This window comes from Myodes glareolus, chromosome 19 (genome assembly GCF_982192425.1).
Source record: "Myodes glareolus chromosome 19, mMyoGla1.1, whole genome shotgun sequence".
Taxonomy (NCBI): Eukaryota; Metazoa; Chordata; class Mammalia; order Rodentia; family Cricetidae; genus Myodes; species Myodes glareolus.
The window spans coordinates 51,376,829-51,396,267 of record NC_142044.1 but is presented as its reverse complement, the minus strand read 5'-3'; the positions used below and the strand labels follow the sequence as shown (position 1 = coordinate 51,396,267).

The 19,439-nt window shown below is 41.2% G+C and overlaps 1 protein-coding gene across 2 annotated transcripts in view; it reads right to left on the bottom strand.

Moving 5' to 3' along the window:
- Mov10l1 (Mov10 like RNA helicase 1) overlaps nt 1-19,439 on the bottom strand; it is a 73,196-nt gene that overhangs the window by 27,742 nt on the left and 26,015 nt on the right. For both annotated transcript variants that reach the window (XM_048444892.3, XM_085678857.2), the window contains 7 exons: nt 19,289-19,359; nt 17,020-17,111; nt 10,232-10,290; nt 9,709-9,806; nt 3,441-3,540; nt 1,041-1,219; nt 150-296 (listed from right to left, as the gene is read on the bottom strand). In XM_048444892.3, the coding sequence (XP_048300849.1) occupies nt 150-296; nt 1,041-1,219; nt 3,441-3,540; nt 9,709-9,806; nt 10,232-10,290; nt 17,020-17,111; nt 19,289-19,359 (746 nt within the window). The remainder of the gene's footprint in view (nt 1-149; nt 297-1,040; nt 1,220-3,440; nt 3,541-9,708; nt 9,807-10,231; nt 10,291-17,019; nt 17,112-19,288; nt 19,360-19,439) is intronic.

Below are 19,439 nucleotides of genomic sequence, written 5' to 3'. Positions count from 1 at the left end.
AGTTGTATCACAACAATAGAGCAATTTTTTCCATTATAACTTTCTACAATAGTTTGGTGTCTACCAAGCTATTACTTCCTGCTCAAATCTGCCCACTAGGTACTCTTCATGGAAGGATTCCAGGTGCCCATCCCATGACTGGGGCTCACCTCCTCAAATCTGCAGGTGGCATTCACCCGGACCATGGCAGCTGGCTTCAGAACCTTGCTCTCATGAAGCCGCAAACACACAAGGTCAGCAGCACTGTTGGAGGGAGCGCAGACCAAAATCCGACTGTCCGGCAAAGCATAATGTACCTTCATTAAGAAGTAAGAGACCAGGGATCTTATTGCCACAGAGTGGAAACCCTGAGTATTTATTCAACATACAGATTCCTTTATAGGGAACAAGGGGTGTGGGATCGGATACTAATCTCTGAGCATCTGAGACATTCCTTGCAATGTCCAAGAGACTACCCCGCCTCACTGGGCACAGACGAGATGTAATCAGGTGGTAGTTCTTCCCCGCCCCCACTCCCACAAACATACAGAGAAAGAGCAAATGCAGGGCTATCCAAAGCCTGTATATGCTATATCCCCAGCTCTGCAACCATAACCTTCCACACACATCCATAGACAGCACCAAGTTATATCAATCTCACAAACCAAACTTGTAGCATAGCACAGAATACTCACATCATGCTTGCTAATCAAAATCTGGAATGACACTGCAGTACTATATATACACAGTATTTTCATAAGTTTAATCAGAAATATAAAGGAGAGACCAGCAATAGCTGCAGAGTGGTGGCTTCAGTACTGTCCAGGCAACTTCTTCAGTAAAGCTTCACAATGGGATCAAAGATTTACTAGTCTAGAAATGAAGTTTTCTTCTACACTTATGAAATAAACTTAAAATCCTAATACATAAACAGACAATGTTAGGAGCTAAATCTTTCTTAAATTCTTTACAGAGGTCTCTGAAGTTTAAACTAATACTTTATCAGACACAAATACATGAACACAGCACAGACCGACAGCAACCAGCACCACCGTTCTTACCTGCAAAACAGCCTCAATTATTGTCACAGTCTTTCCAGTTCCAGGAGGTCCAAAAAGAATATATGGGAGGGGTCGGCAGTCACCACTCAGAATCCTCCTCACTGCCAGCTTCTGGTTTTCATTGAGCACTGGATTGAAAAACTCCTTATCTCTTGCTTTAGGGATCTGAATTTCATCTACTGCATGTGAAGTGGAAAGACAGCCTCGTCAGATCATCAGATGCTTATTAGATACTATAAAGGCCAAATAAAACCTGACAATGCCAACAACTTTCAGTGTGGCAGAACATGTTCCAGAACCATCTATGTTTTCTGAGGCAAAGTCAGGAAAAGTTAGTTTTCTAAGCCACTTATAATATAGCATCCCCTGAAATATTACATACAAGGTTTAAAACCTTTTTTGTTGATGATTTTCCCCAAACATTTAAATGAGTTGTTTTAAAGTTGGCATACAAAGTTTAAGTTTTACTGTGGCACTTTCATACTTCGTCTGGGGTGCCCTTCCTGACCCCAGTCTCTGGCCACTACACACCTACTGATCCCTTCCTTCCCTCACCGCCTGCCCTCTGCTCTCATGTCATGTGCAGTCTAAACCCTTCTTCCTTTTCCCAAGGCCCCCTTAAGACTTCATTCCTTCTCACAGCACCCTTTCTATTTTTATGACCAATGTACCAACAAGAAACATGTCTAATAATTAAAATTTAGGATCTGCATATGAGAGAAAACTACTTGCTATTTGTCTTTCCAAGTTGTCTTTCCAAGTTTGGAAAACTGCATAGTAATTTCCATTCCATAATTTTCCAGAAAAGGGTCATGATTTCATTTTTATCTTAAAACAGCTGTATGTATTAAATTTTATCAATTCAAATTGGATGGGTTGGTTCCACATTCTTAAACAAATTATGTTTAACAATAAGTTTAACAATAAATATGTATCTGTAACCATCTCTTGTATACTGACTTAGATTTCTCAGGATATATATCTAGTAGTATGTCAGGGCAATATGAGAGTTCCTCTATTCATAGTTTTTTTTAAAAAGATCTATTTTATATGTATGAATGTTTGCCTGCACGTGTATCTGTGCACCACATGACTGACGAGTGACTGGTGCCTGTAGGGGCCAAAAGAGGGTGTCAGATCCACTGGAACAGGAGTTGCAGATGGTTGTGAGCTGTCATGTAGGCACTAGGAACCAAACATGGGTCCTCCATATGAACAGCCAGTGCTTCTTCAATGCTGAGCCATCTCTCCAACCCTATTCCTAGTTTTTAATTTTTTGAAACTTCTAGACTGTTTACTAGTAGTAAATATGCATTTTTTATCAGCACTTCTTTGATGTGGGATTTCCCTCTGTATGCTGTGAATATATTTTCTTACCATTGGCTAAGAAAGAAGCTGCTCTGACCTATGACAGAGCAGAATATAGGTAGGTAGGAAAACTAAACTGAATGCTGGGAGAAGGCAGAGTTGGGAGATGCCATGTAGCTGCCAAAGGAGAAGGATGCCAGAACCTTTCCTGGTATGTCACAGCCTTGTGGTGATACACAGATTAACAGAAATGGGCTAATTTAAGATGTAAGAGCTAGTTAGAAATATGCCTGAGCCATCATTCAAACAGTGTTGTAATTAATATAGTTTTTTTAAAAAAATATTTATTTATTTATTTATTTATTTATTATGTATACAGTATTCTGTCTGTGTGTATGTCTGCAGGCCAGAAGAGGGCACCAGACCTCATTACAGATGGTTGTGAGCCACCATGTGGTTTCTGGGAATTGAACTCAGGAAGAGCAGGCAATGCTCTTAACCTCTGAGCCATCTCTCCAGCCCCTTAATATAGTTTCTGTGTGGTTACTTGGTCTGGGTGGCTGGGAAATGCAAGCGCAGTCTCCAGTTACACTTGTTGTCTCTCCATATTAGCCTCTCTGCCTTGGGTGAGATAGAATTTTGAGTAGTTTTAATTTGTATTTTCCTGATAGCTAAAGATGTTGAACACATTTTTAAATGCTTACTAGGCATTTGTGTCTGTCAGCATTACAAGTCAGGTGTGCTGAATCCTGCTTGTAGTTTTTGCCACTGTGGCTAAGTAAGGGATCACTTGAGTCCAGGACTTTAGCACCAACTGGGTGATACTGCAAAACTGACTTAAATATAGAGAGTATACTACAACTTAGGAGCACGCACGGCAAGAATAAAGCAATCTAAGGTTTTTCTAAAGCATCTAATCTAAATCACCAAGACACCCCTGGGGAGCAGGCAGATGGGGCTTCAGCTTTCTGTGGACAATGTGTCTGTCGTGACTGGATCTCCAACCACAGTGTGCTTCTCAGGCAACTTCTTTAAGTACAAGTTTCTTCACTGTTCTTCACTGAGTCCATTATATATTTGTACCCAACTCACTGGTCTCTGCAGTAGAGGCAGCCTTCTCTGGCAGGTCTGTGGTACCCATGTTCCTCTCCTTTGTTGTATGTTTAGTTTGGCCCTTCACTGTTTTCTTGTTCTGGAAATAATCATGAAGAAAGTAGTTACAACAGCAGCTTCATGTACAGAAGCTTAGTTTAAAGAGCAGCACACAATACCTATCACCAACACCCTGTGTCACATTTAACGGTTCTTTGGATAGGTCACAAGTCTACCTTGAAACATAATTCAAACATGAGACAGTGAATAAAAACCTGTCTAAAAGTTTATGCTTTTCACTAGTTCTTTGAAAAATAAATACATTAGAGTTTTGTCATGATGAAATTGAAACAGAGGTAATGAGGACTCTGCTGTGCAGCATCTTCATGCCTTCCTGAGAACACAGAAAGCCAGCACTGCTTGTCAAGTGTGTTCAAAGCCTACACAAGAACTGGTTTTACAGGTGTGTTTGAATATAGATATACTTTGCTCTGAGCCAACGGTATTGAATTTTTAATTCTTCTATTACAAATACTTCCTAATTCATAGCTTTGCATATATATATATATCTTTGTGTAATCAATGCCTTTCATATAATAAATCTTGAAGCTCTGCATCATAAAATTTCTCCATTAAAAATACATGCAGTCAAATTTTATTCCAGGATTTCCCAATGTGGCTTCCCATCACTGTCATATTGGTGCTGCAGAGGATAACTGGTATGGTCTTAGTCCATTGCCTAGTCCTGTAATTCTATTTGTCTGACCATAGTCTAGCATGAGGATATACTTTAATATGAGGAATGGTAAGTACTTTATTTCAATACTGCCATCGATATTTATGGCCTTTACACACACATATTCTATTAGTTATTTCATATATATATGAAATCTGTAATTAGATTTTAAAACTTATACATTATAATGACTCGGTCAAGTTTCTGAAAACAACAATAAAACTAGTTGGAATGTTAAGATTTACAGTTTGTGATGGGAGATAGCACAGTTGGTAAAATGTTTCCCATGCAGGCATGAGGACCCCAGTCCTATGCCTAAAACCCACATCAAAAGCTAGAAAACAACAACATGGGCTGGGGATAGAAACAACTGAATTAGGACTCCTAACACCTGTAGCCAGCAAGCTAAGGATGAGTAAGGCAGATGGCATGCTCTAGCCTAAGGCTAAAGAACCAGGGTCAGGAGATTGCCAAAGGTGTGCGTGAGTTTTAGTAAGATAACTGTTGTCTCAAAAACAGCCACGCTCCAGTATGAGTCTGATGGCAGGAGTACGCTGGGGTTCCAACTGTGGACACTGGCAGGAGGGAGGCTAGGAAGAGGGGCCTGTCAGTCTGTTTATCCTATGCAGGCCTCATCTGACGTGCTACCATACGAACACAGATGGAGGCAGCAAGCTTTATCAACACACAAAGTCAAACGCCAACCTCATTCACAGGTACCTTCACTGGTACACAATCCAGAGTAAGATTCACTCTTTGGCCCAGTCAAGGTAACATGTAAAATTAATCATCACAAGAATATGCCCTTGTCCTCCGACTAGCGCTGTTTTTGGTACGGGTCACCTGTATTTGTCCTCCACCCACCATCAATCTGGGTTACACTTTAGCAATTTTACATATCTTTTCAAAACACCAGGGGTTTTGTTTGAGACACGATTTAGCTATGTAGCCCAGGCAAAGATCACAGGTCTGTGATATCACACATGGCCCCAATATGCTTCCTTACATTTTCTGCCTGCTCCTCTTTATCTGAGAGGCAAATAGTCAAAAGTGTGTGAGGCCACCTGAAGTTGTTCTATGACTTTTAATATTTGTCACTCATTTTAGAAAGAGGACTTGTGAATAATGGAAACTGCTTTCCTGATTTCTGAAGTCTTTCTTGCTGTTTTCACATAATTTTTGGTGTGATGTCTTCAGCTACTTTCCCTCTGGATCTCCTAGTCTGGTACGATTCTCTAACATTTTGTTCATCTTAGTAGCTGAAATTTTCATCTCTAAAGGATGAGGTTGTGTTTTGTTTTGTTAAATTTATCTTTCATGTCCCTCAGTTAAGGTCTCCATGTCTTTTCTTACTTCCTTTCTTTTTCAAGCCAGGGTCTTAATAAGTAGCCCTACTTGGCCTGGACCTCCCCTTGTAGACCTCTACTGCCCAGGCATTCACCTGCCTCTGCCTACTAAGTGTTGGGATTAAAGGCATGCACCACCATGCCTGACCCAGTGTCTTCTATTAGTGTAACTAATTAATAACTGTTCTAATATCCTTGTATTCTAACTTTACAACTGGGTTATTTGGGGTAGAGGCTGGTTCCAATTAATTAAAAGTTTTCATACCGGTTGCATTTTTAAGTCTGGTGTGCAGTGTTAGGTTTGAGCCCAGGGCTGTGCACAGGCTAGACAAGGTCTCAACCACTGAATTATATCCCTAGCCTGGTTTTTTTTTTTTTAAACCAGACGTCAGACATGAATTTTCTACTTATTGAGTTCTAGATGTTATTTTATTTATTTATTTATTTGGCTTTTTGAGACAGGGTTTCTCTGTAGCTTTGGAGCTTGTCCTGGAACTCACACTGTAGACCAGGCTGGCCTTGAACTCACAGAGATCTGCCTGCCTCTGCCTCCTGAGTGCTGGGATTGAAGGCATGTGAAACCTCTGCCCAGCATTGTTATATTATTTTTGTCTATTTTTAAAAAACTTAAAGAGTGTGTAAGTCCTTTGCGTCCATGTCTGTATGTACACCATTTGAATGCCTGGTGTCTATGGACGTGAGGAGCGGGAACAGAATCCCCTGAAACTGGAGTTAGAGGCACTTGTAAGCTACTATGTGGGTGCTGGGAATCAAATCTAGGTTCTTTGCGAGAGCAACAAGTACTCTAAAATGCTGAGCCATCTCTCAAGCACCTGACTGTTTTTTTAAGACAGGGTCTCAGGTAGCCCAGGCTGGCCTCCACCCACTGTGGAACTGACAATGACCTCAGTCTCATTCCTCTGCTGATTCCCAGTCAATACCTTACTCTGGGATACAGATCAACAACCAGGGTTGTTTTTTTCAAGACAAGGTTTCTCTGTGTTAACAGTCCTGACTGTCCTGGAACTTGCTCTATATACAAGGTTGGCCTCGAATTTAGAGATCCGCCTGTCTGTCTCCTGAGAGCTGGGATTAAAGTGAGCGCCACCACTGCCAAGCACCTGGGATTTTAAGACTTGCTCTCATCCTGTCAGTCTGGGAGCACAGTCCTCACTAAGGCTAGACTTCTCTGGGTGTAGAACTGCACCAACACTGGAGGATGTTATCATCTAGCCTTGGGCATTTTTCTCACAAGCTAAGAGACCGACAGCAAGAACTCTAGGGACCCTTTGTAGATGCCGGACTCCGCCTAACTCTGTTCTCTCCTCACTACTCTGCTTTGTCAATGTGATCCTTCAAGTTTTGTCTCCTCAACCTAAGTCTCTCCTGGATTTCTTCTTTTTGCTCCCTAAATGCTATGTTCTAAACAATGCTGCCCACCTCACTTGTTTCCTCTTGCTTAGGAGTAAGTTCTAATATGGCTAATAAGCAATGTCTAAAACTATTGTTTTATATACTTTGTATGAGTGTTTTGGAGAGGGTACTGGGGATTGAACTTGGGCCTTGAGCATGCTAGGCCTCCCTTCCACTGAAGTTTTATCTTTAGTCCTTTTCTTTCTTTTTTATTTGTATATTTAAAAACTATTTATTTTTTAACTACACAAATGTTTTGCCTGAATGTTGTGTGTAGTGCACATAGAGGCCAGAAGAGGGTGTCAGATTTGCTGGAACTGGAATTACAGACAGTTGTGAGCTGCCACATGGGAGTCAGACCTGGGTCCTCGGGAAGATGCTCTTAACTTCTGAGCGATCTCTCCAGTCCCTATAATTCCACCTTGGTTGACTGATGGAATGCCAAGATTTATTTACAGCTTTGCTAGAAATACATTCTGCACTTAAGAATGTAATGATTCAGGCAGTCAGCAAACCCTCATCTAAATAGCAGTAGCTTCTCTTCCTTCATCCCATACACATCTCCTACACAGACTTTTCTTGAGAATCAGGCAACGGAATGAACAAGGAGGAAGGGGATAAAAGACAGAGATTTGCAAATGGAAGCTCAATGAAGACTTCTATTTTCAGATCAAAATAAACAACTAGAAGTAAATACATAGCTGATGATTTTTTTAAAATTACGTATTTTATGCATGAGTGCTCTTTCTGCATGTATGCCTTTATGCCAGAAAAGGACATCAGATCCCACTACAGATGGCTGTGAACTGCAATGTGGTTGCTGGGAACTGAACTCAGGACCTCTGGAAGAGCAGCCAGTGCTCTTAACTGCTAAGTCATTGCTCCAGCTTTTTAAAAAAAATTTAAAGAATTTTTTATGATTTATTTAACTTTTATGTGCATTGGTGTGAAGGTATCAGATTGCCCTGAAACTGGATTTACAGACAGTTGTGAGCTGCCCATGTGGATGGTGGGAATTGAACCTGGGTCCTCTAGAAGAGCAGTCAGTGCTCTTAACCACCAAGCCATTTCTCCAGCCCCTCAGCTGATGATTATTTTTGTTTTTGTTTTTGCTTTTTTTGTTTGTTTTTTGAGACAGGGTTTCTCTGTAGCTTTGGAGCCTGTCCTGGCACTAGCTCTTGTAGACCAGGCTGGCCTCAAACTCACAGAGATCTGCTTGCCTCTGCCTCCCAAGTTCTGGGATTAAAGGCGTGCGCCACCACCGCCAGGCTTGTTTTTTCGTTTTTTTAAAACAGGGTTTCTCTGTAGCTTTGGAGCCTGTCCTGGAATAGCTCTTGTAGACCAGGCTGGTCTCGAATTCACAGAGATCCTTCTGCCTCTGTCTTCCCAAGTGCTGGAATTAAAGGTGTGCGCCATCACCGCCCAGCTCAGCTGATGATTTTTAATGGATAACCCTTTCTTATTTTGTTTATAGTGTTTTCCATGATTGAGTAAGCATCCTGTAACTACCATCCTCATTCTCTCTCTCTCCCTGTGTGTGTGGTGTACATGAGTATGTGTGCACATGTTTGCATGAGAGTAAATGTGCACATGCCATGGTTGACAGGATATGGGTCAGAGGACAGTTGTGGGTATCATTCCTCACCTTACACTTTGAGACAGGGACTATTTTATTGTTCACTGCTGTGGCTCCAGGCCAGCTGGCCTGCAAACGTCTGGGAGTTTCCTGGTAGTGCCTCCCATTTGATGTAGGGATGCTGGGAGGACAGATGTGCTCTACTGAGGACCAACTCTATGTGGGTTCTAAGATTTGAACTCAAGTTCTCATGGTTGGTTGAGCAATAGGTGCTTTACCCACTGAGCCATCTCCCCAGCTATAAAACTACCACTTTTGCTTCTAATTACGTTTAATGCTCATTATGAATGCTGTGATCAACTTTGCTGGAGAAGCTTACTTTTTATGAACATTAGTCAGTGAGTCTTAAAGATACTCACAACTGGTCAAAGTCCTGAGTTAATTGTTGAATGCCCAGCCACAAATGGGGTATCTGTGTTATCGCCTTCAAGGCTCAGACAGTGACACAAAATCAGAGGCAGGAAGGACGGAAGGGAAAGGTAGGAAGCCACGTGGAACACTGCCTTCTGAATGTTGGGATTAAAGCTGTGTACCACCTCAAAGTACACAATTTAAAAATAAATCGGTACAATCACAGAAGCACCTATATCTTAATTTTACCTTGTTTAAATATCTTGATCTTACATACAATTGTATACACAGTTAAACTAAGTATACCCTATGAATATTTTATTTTATTAAGATTTATTTTTTATTGTATGTATGGATTTGCCTACATCTATGTCAGTGCACCATGTGAATACAATGCCCTTAAGGACCAGAAGAGGGCATCATATGATTTGGAACTGGAGCTAAGGGCAGTTGTTAGCTGCCGTGTCCTGGCTGAGAGTCAAACCTGGGTCCGCTTGAAGAGCAGCAAGTACTCTTAACAAATGAGCCATCTCTCCAGCTTCCCTGTTTTGTGACAGTTTCACTACATATTCCTGGCTGTCCTGTAATTCGCTCTGTAGACCAGGCTGACCTTGAACTCACAAAGCTGCCTCTGCCCCCCAAGTGCTGGGATTACACCCAGCTATCTTAGTTTTATTTTAACTGAAATTTTGGATTATTTGTGAAAAACATTCTACTAATACTCCAGTCAACTGAGAATTGAATTCATATTATATATTAAATCTATCGAAGTCATCAAAACACTACCTTAGTGATAGACTGCCCATCACTTTTGGTGTCCTGTGCAAGGCTCCAATTCCCTGTCACCTGGGGAGACTGTAAAATGATTTCTTCTGGAAATAATACTTTGAAACAAGAAAAAGTTAAAAAAAATATGAATGAAGACAACCTAAACATTATGGCTGATTGTAAAACAGTTCATATTCCACTCTGGTGAATATGGTGGTTCCCACTTTCCTAGTTTTAACTTTAAATAGTATGGCATAGACTTTGCATCAAGCCATTGCTTATCTCTGTGAGAACAAAGATGAATTATACTACCAGGATTAAATGTAGAGAGCAGAAACATAATTTTCAATTATTTAAGTACGCTATTTTTACATAGTTAAAATAGTAAAAAAAAGTGGGGGGAGGACACAAATTGCTCAGTGGAATTAAAAATATGTGCTGTTATGTAATTTTAATTCTTACATATAACTGAAGAACTGAGATCATTTTGCACAGAAACCCCATGAACTCTATGAACACACTCTAGGAAATGTATCACTACCTTTCACACCCAGATGGATGACGTGTTCAAGGGCATAGTGACACCGCCTGCTTGTGGTCCTGCCAGAAGGAGACATAAAATAATGAACCGTAAGTTTAGCATTTACACATACCTGATGATATAACTGCTACCACATGAATGCTACTTCCAAACTCAAAAACTTAAGATGTAATTTTTATTTATGTGCTGGTGACTACAACTGCCTCTGTGATGGCTTTGGAAAGTGTGACCTTTATGGGATGATTAGGTCATGAGGTCGAACCATTTCTGTGTGAACAACATTTGTTACAAAACGAATTCAAACTCATTGTCCTGTTTTCTCTGCATCTTTCACGTGTTCTGTTCAGTGTACCGTTGCCATGTTCTGGTGCAATGAGAAGGTCCTCGCCACAGCTGCGGAGCCTTCAGAACTGTGAGACTAAATCTCTTGGTAAATTATCCAGTCTGTGATATCTGCTACAGCAACAGAAAACAGACTAGACAATGAACTTTCAGCAATCACACTAACACAAATTTTACTAAAATCTTGTAGATAAAGACCATGTGGAGGCCAAGCATTACAGGGTCATAAAGGCACGTTCCTGCCCTTATGTGACAGGAGAGTGAAGGGGCAACAACCAATTAGGAGTTTAAACCAAAGGTTAGGCAGAGACTGCTGAGGATTCGGGGCAGTAGACACCATCCTTCTAGAATAGTAATAAAGATATTGATATTCCTGTACCAAGATAAAAAACAGTTTTGCTGTAAGATTTTCTGCATTTGAAATTAGAAAAAAAAAGAAGAAAAACACAGGAAATCAAAACCCATTTTCAATAAATCAGGATTACTAATACTCAAAAGCATAAATGAAGATGCTTATCTGTTCTATTGGGTAATCTGGCTCCAATCACAGAGCAGAGCTGGCTCATGCCTTCTTAGAGACAAAGAACAGGTTTCTTGAAGGCTCAGATGGTGGTGGGACACAACATAGGGACCTGACCATTCCCAACTATTAGACGGTGTAGGGTGGTTGCTAAAAGCCACTATCAGGATCCATTTCTGTGGTGCATAACTAAGAGTTGTACACTCTGTGATATCTCTGTCAGATGCCCTGAACCTATGTAAGCCCTGTTTTCCAATCTTTGCAAAATAATTGCTTGGGATACAATGAACTCCATATAAAAAAGGGACAAGAGCTGGAACAGAATCACCCCAGGACTTGATCAAATTGACTCTAACAAAGAGATAGAAAATAAGAAAAATTAAATAGATGCAGTATATATGTGTACTGTGGGACACAGGACAATACACAAGGCTTCCAAAGGAGGGCAGAAACGAGAAAGAAGGGATCACAAAAACCAGCTTCCCTGGGTATGAACTAGTGGTTCAAGAGGAAGATTCGCAAGATATCATCTGTTTATTTTAGCATCTTTGTACAAGATAAAGAGAATCTTGGGGCTGGAGACAGCTCAGCTGTTTAGAGCACTCTTTGCTATTGCAGAGGACCAGAGTTCAGATTCCAGCATCCCTGTTGGGCACCTTACAACCTGTAATTCCAGCTCCAGGAAATCTAATGCTATTCTCTGTCCTTTGCATGCATTTGTATGCGCGCGCGCGCGCACACACACACACACACACACACACACACACACACACACACACACAGTGCCTTTTAAAAAAGAATCTATTATGTCTTCATTGGGAACTAATCGGCCAGCATCTAAGCTAGAGGGGTAAGTAACTCAGGGTAATATCTATCCAGAACCAAACACATGAGGTGTTTAAAAAAAAAAAAAAGGCTGGTCTTTAATTTATGGTCTTCACTTATAACATATGAGGAGCTGGAAAAAGAAAAGCAGACAGAGCCAAAAATAGGTAGGAAAAAGGAAATAATACAGGATCAGAGCAAAACTTAATGCGACAGAGAACAGAACAGTAAAGAATAGGATGCCAATGAAGTCAGCAGTGAACTCTTTGACAAGGTTCTGGAGAGATGGCCCAGCAGTTCAGAGCACAGACTTAAGGTTAGATTCCTAGTCCCCAGCAAGGCAACTAAGAACCATCTGTAACTCCACACCTAGGGGACTGATGCCCTCTTACAGCTTCTATGGGCACCAGGCATGCATATAAAGCACATACACACTTGCAGGCAAGACACACACATAAGATAAAATAATTAAAAGATCCCACATTTCTAGAGATACTGATGAGAGAGGAAAAAATACAAAACCCACTAACATCAAGAATCAAAAGTGTGAAATCTCTATAGATGACACATATAGGAAAAATATAATAGGAAAATTCTGTAAATAATTTAAATGCAAATAAGATACCCTAGATGAAGTACAGAGTTCTTAAAATGTAGACTCCTAAAGCTTACAGGAACCTAATAACCAGGCCAGAAGATGACTCAGTAGGTAAAGGGACTTACCATCCAAGTCTGATGATTTGAGTTTAATTCCCAAACTCAAGTAAAGGTGGAAGGAGAGAATGAACTCCATAGTCTTCCTCTGACCTCTACATGTACAATGGCACATGCACCCACATATATTATACACACTTACATGCATGTGTGCACACATGTACATATATAAACACACACACACACTAAATAAAAAAACCTAGTATTAAACCTAAATGATCCTTTTTCTGGTAGAAAAATGGAATACACAGCTTAACAGCTTTCCAAAGAAAACTCTGTATCTAGAAGGCCTCAGAGGGGATTCTACCAAATATTTAAGGAAGAAATAATATCTATTCTATACAAAGTTTTCCAGAATATACAATGTGTTGTAGACAAATATGATTTCATAAACATAAATATAAAAAATGAATAAAATTTTAGCAAATAAGACCTAATAAACATAAAAGGAAATCACATTATGACCAAGTACCGTTCATCTTAGGAGGCAAAGCTGAATCATATTAGAAACCAGATTAAGAAAATTGACTGATAAACCCAAAACAGAAAGCCCCACATAATTTCAAAAGATACAGAAAAGCATTTGATAAAATCAGTATCTACTCTTTCTCTTTGTTTGAGACAGGTTCTCACTATGTAGACCTGGCTCTCTGGAGCTCTCTGGAACTCAGAGATCTGTCTGCCTCTGCTTCTTGAGTGCTCAGTGTCTACTTTTGACTAAAAATTACAAGTAAACTAGGACTTTCTGTCCTCAACCTGCCAGAAGGACAAGTCAGAGCCTTCCATGTCACCCTCAACTCCTGACGGAGAGGAAACACTGAGACCAAGCAGTCGGAAGTTAAAGGTGGTATTGTTTACAACAGTGCTAAGCTTTAAAAAGTAGGCCAGGAGCCAGGAGGCGGAGACAGGTGGATCTCTGTGAGTTAGAGCTGCATGGTCTACATAGAAGAGTTTCAGCCTAGTCAAGAATGTATGAGATCCTGTTAGCCTGCCTCAAACACACACACACACGCCAGGTGGCAAGCACAGTGGTTCACACCTTTAATCATGGCACTCAGGAGATGGTCTATCTCAGAGGTGTCTGTCTCTGAATACAAGGACAACTTAGTCTAGAGAGCTAGTTCTAAGACAGTCAGGACAATACAGAGAAACCCTATCTCAAAAAAAAAAAATTCAACCAACCAAACAAAAAGGGGACAAACTTGCCAAAACATATGCAAAACTACAAACTGAGAAGTACACATTGCTAAAAAGAAACTAAAGACTATGTAAATGAAAGGACAGATCGATGTTTTCAAGGACTAGATGACACTATCCTAATAGCATCAATTTTCCTTAAACTGACCAAGAGATAAAAGCCTACACTTAGAAGTTCTCAGAAACATGTGATTGGTTAGGAGGGGCTAGACCCTCTGGGAAGGTCTAGCCCACTGGCTCTGCTCCCAGGTTTTGGCATCAGATGTAACTGAGGGTGCAGTGAAACTACTACAATGGACTGTTCCATGGGTGGGAAGAGGTTTATTGTAAATATAAAACTGCTGGTTTTATATTTATCTTTGGTGGTGAAGAGAGAAGGGCCAGAGGAACTTGAGGGAGTCCAAAGCTGCCATGGACAGAGAGTAGCAGGAGGCTAATGTGGGGCCTGCAGGTCAGAAGACAGAAGAGCTGAGTGGCTCTGATTTGCACCACAGTTTCATGACAATAAAGAACAAAATGCCATATGAAGTTGATTATTGTTCTCTCAAGGTCTGTGAAGAATTTTGTTGGGATTTTAATGGGGATTGTGTTGAATTTATAGATTGCCTTTGATAGAATAACAATCTTATACAATAAAGGAATTTCTGGAGGCATTACCATCCCTGACTTCAAACTCTATTACAGAGCTACAGTAATGAAAACAGCTTGGTACTGGCATAAAAACAGAGAAGTTGACCAATGGAATCAAATAGAAGACCCAGATATTAACCCACAAACCTATGAACACTTAATTTTCGACAAAGGAGCTAAAAGTATACAATGGAAGAAAGAAAGCATCTTTAACAAATGGTGTTGGCAGAACTGGATGTCAACCTGTAGAAGAATGAAAATAGATCCATATCTATCACCATGCACAAAACTCAAGTTCAAATGGATTAAAGACCTCAATATCAATCTGAACACACTTAATCTGAAGAAGAGAAAGTGGGAAGTAGTCTACAACACATGGGCACAGGAGACCACTTCCTAGGTAGAACCCCAGTAGCACTAACAATAAGGGCAACATTGAATAAATGAGACCTCCTAAAACTGAGAAGCTTCTGTAAAGCAAAGGACACTGTCAGTAAGACAAAAAGGCAACCTACTGACTGGGAGAAGATCTTCACCAACACTGCAACAGACAAAGGTCTGATCTCCAAAATATATAAAGAACTCAAGAAACTAGACTTTAAAATGCTAATTAACCCAATTAAAAAATGGGGCTCTGAACTGAACACAGAATTCTCAACTGAAGAAATTCAAATGGCCAAAAGACACTTAAGGTCATGTTCAAACTCCTTAGTGATCAGGGAAATGCAAATCAAAACAACTTTGAGATACCATCTTATACCTGTCAGAATGGCTAAAGTCAAAAACACCAATGATAGCCTTTGCTGGAGAGGATGTGGAGTAAGAGGAACACTCATCCATTGCTGGTGGGAATGCAAACTTGTGCAACTACTTTGGAATCAGTGTGGCAGTTTCTCAGGAAATTCGGGATCAACCTACCCCAGGATCCAGCAATAGCACTCCTGGGAATATACCCAAGAGATACCATATCATACTACAAAAGCATTTGTTCAACTATGTTCATAGCAGCATTATTTGTAATAGCCAGAACCTGGAAACAACCTAGATGCCCCTCAATGGAAGAATGGATAAAGAAAGTGTGGAATATATACGCATTAGAATACTACTCAGTGGTAAAAAACAATGACATCTTGTATTTTGCAGGCAAATGGATGGAAATAGAAAACACTATCCTGAGTGAGGTAACCCAGACCCAAAAAGATGAATATGGTATGTACTCTGTCATTAGTGGATTCTAGACATTAATAAAGGATATTGAGCCTATAATTTGTGATCCTAGAGAAGCTAAATAGGAAGGTAAATCCAAAGAAAAACATGTAGTTATTCTCCTGGATATTGGAAGTAGACAAGATTGCTAGGCAAAAATTGAGAGCTTGGGGGTAGGGTGGGGTGGAGGTAAGGGGTGATGGGGAGAGAGAAGTGAGAAGGGGAGGATGGGGAGAGCTTGGGGGAATGGTACGGTTGGGATGGCGGAGGAGTGGATATGGGAGCAGGGAAGTATAGATCTTAATTAAGGGAGCCATTTTAGGGTTGGCAAGAGACTGGACTCTAGAGGGGTTCCCAGGTGTCCAAGGAGATGTTCCCAGCTTGTTCCTTGAGCAGCTGAGGAGACGGCGCCTGAACTGGCCCTATCCTATAGCCACACTGATCAATATCTTGCATATCACCATAGAACCCTCATCTGGCGATGGATGGAGATGGAGACAGAGACCCACACTGGAGCACTGGACTGAGCTCCCAAGGTCCTTATGAGGAACAGAAGGAGAGAGAACATGAGCAAGGAAGTCAGGACCGCGAGGGGTGCGTCCACCCACGGAGACGGTGGGGCTGATCTAATGGGAACTCACCAAGGTCAGCTGGACTGGGACTGATGGAGTATGTGATCAAACCGGACTCTCTGAACGTGGCTGACAAGAAGGGCTAACTGAGAAGCCAAGGACAATGGCACTGGGTTTTGATTCTACTACATGTACTGGCTTTGTGGGAACCTAGTCTGTTTGGATGCTCACCTTCCTAGAACTGGATGGAGCGGGGAGGACCTTGGACTTCCCACAGGGCAGAGAACCCTGACTGCACTTTGGACTGAAGAGGGAGGGGGAAGGGGAATGGGGAGAGGGAAATGGGAGGAGGGGAGGAGGTGAAAAAATTTAATAATAATAATAATAATAAAAAGAAAAGAAAAGAAAAGAAAAGAAAAAAAAGAACAACATGCCCCATTTGCCAGTGGCAAGGGAGGTAAGGGAAGCAGCTCTTCCTGACAGGCAGAAATCACAGGCTTCAGAAGACCTCTGACTGCAGACTTTTTTCTCTCCACCAGTAATCCTTCTGTTTTCCCTGTCAGCATCTAGCCTGAGCTGGCCCCAGATTGTCGCTTTGGGCCACAGTCAGTGCTATTGCCTTTTGGGAAGTTTGGGACCTAATACACAGATCACTCACAAAGCACAGGAAGGCTAAAAAGCCATTTCTTTTTGCACACTCATGGAGACGTCAACTGATTCACTCAAGGATAGCCCATCTGGGAGGATGAAAAATATTTTTATTAAACTTACTAAAATCTTACCTATTGTATGTAAACTCCACATCCATAGGTTCAAAGTTATACATTTGTTCAAATCCTGGATTAAGTTTAAGAGTTACATCTTCTTCATGAATCTAAAAAAACAAGTGAGTGATAAACAAGCGAGTGATTCAACTTCTATACACTAGACTGGACTTCCAGGGACAATCTTGCATCTTTATCTAGCAATACATCATAAAAATATCATTTTATAGATTTGAGCCAAAATTTAGTATCTTAAGTACCTGCAAAATTAACTGGAAGTGAGTAAATCATTCTTAAACTACACAAATGGGCAATGTCTCCATTCGCATCAGCAACACTTAACCAGTCTCTCCCTGTGCCAAGTGCACCTACAATATGGTGCCTAGGACTCAAAGGAGATCAACCTGCTAACAACTCCAAGTCATCAGAGTGGTCCTGCTGAGTTAAAACTGCCACAGAAGGGTCACTTAAGACTTTCCCTTTCTAGTAATACAGGGGATGAATAAGGCTGGATCCTGCATAAAATAAGACCTCAAAGTTTCTCCTGAAAGTCAAGAAAGGAAACCTCGGGTACACTCGGGGCAAAGGAACGCAAACATCCTCAGGTGGAAGCAGTGCTGAGGCTGTGGCTTTCCAAGGCCCAGGCCCGACACTGTGCAAGGGCAGAAGCCGCAATGACAATTCAGACCCTGAGACTGCGGGCAGGAGGTGACACACAGTAAACATGGGGACAGCCTGTCAGAGTTCTTCCATTCTCAGAAGATGCTGACACAGCCCTTTCCATGAAAAGCCACCCAGCATAGGCTTCTGAGTAACCCAGAGATTACAAAACATGAAAGGGAGTCTACAACTAAGGTCAGTAAGCATACTAAAACCAAACAACTATGAGTGAGGGACCGTGATCCTCAGCAGCTTAGGATCCTGTAGACTGATGTGACCTTCTATCTGAAAAGTTGCAAATGAAATAAGAAAATGGGAAGACATAAAAGCAAGCACAAGGCAACTTAAACATTAGAACAGTCAGAGTTTTTGAAGACAGAGGTAGGAGGGGCGCTGCAAGTGGAGCAGTCCTAGCTCCTTCCACGCCAATTTGACACAGCCAGTCATCTGAGAAGAGGAGACCTCGACTAAGACAGCATCTCAGGCTGGCCTGCAGGCAAGTCTGTGGGTCATTTTCTTGATTAATGATCCACCCAGGAAGGCCCAGTCCATTGAAGGTGGTGCCACCCCTGAGTAGGTTGCCTGGGTGATAATATGTCAGACTGAGCATCCCATGAGAAATAAGTCAATAAGCAGCATTTCTCCATGGCTTCTGCTGCCTTAAAGTCACGCTTTGGCTTCTTCTGATGATAAACTGTAAGGTGTAAACCAAAAAACCATTTTTCCTCTAATTTTTGGTTGTGGTGTTTTTGTTCTGTTTTTTTTTAAAGATTTATTATACACTGTTTGCCTGCATACCAGAAGAGGACATCAGATCTCATTATAGATGGTTATGAGTCACCATGTGGTTGCCAAGAATTGAACTCAGGACCTTTGGAAGAGCAGTCAATGCTCTTAACCTCTGAGCCATTTCTCCAGTCCTGGTTTTGATGTTTTATCACAACAAAAACCTAATTAAGACATCTAGCACATGGCTAGGCAGGAAGATCCTTCTCTGTGTCAGTTGGAAGTGGGTAGCCCTCAGTAAGGGCTGAGCATTGTGTTGTCTCTCCCCAAACTCTCCTAACAGGACACAACTTTTCAAGACCAAGCTACCTAAGGTGGACTATACCTGCTGGTTGAAAGCTGGCAAACTTGACTTCAGCATGATGTGTTTCAGATGTGGCTTCTCTACCACCATCTGGGCCTCTTGGATGCCTTCTGTATCAACTTGAATATCCTATCCCATGTTCTGACCAGAAAACTGATGGCAGAACCAAGGGAAGTCATGCTGAGAATGAAGCATGCATTTTCTGAGCAAGCACCTGACTTTACTGCACAAAGCATCCTACTGATTGCCTCAGCACCATACTTAACTAGTGCATCCTTCTGGGGCTCCTACCCACTGGCTCTTCTACATCATGCCCACAGTGTCCAAAGCTGATTCAATGCAAACACGGCTTACAAGTAGTTTTATATAGTTGAAAATTACACTTTCTTACACAGGAAGGTTCCTTTACACAAAAAAATCTACTCAAAGATCACTGTGTCTTTAAGTTTCCAACAATACAGACAAAGCCACTGGAGTACCCTCTGTGAGAATGGGTGAGTCAGTCTGACCTTCACTCTTTGAGGAGTGTCCTCTTACCTCCATGACATAGCCGATATATTCAATGACATGTCCATTGTATTCTTGAGATTTTAAAATCAGTTTGTCACCTAGGTAAAAAATATATTACTATGAGTTAAACACCAAATCATAAATTTCCCATTTCACTCTGAAATCAAGTCTTAATGAA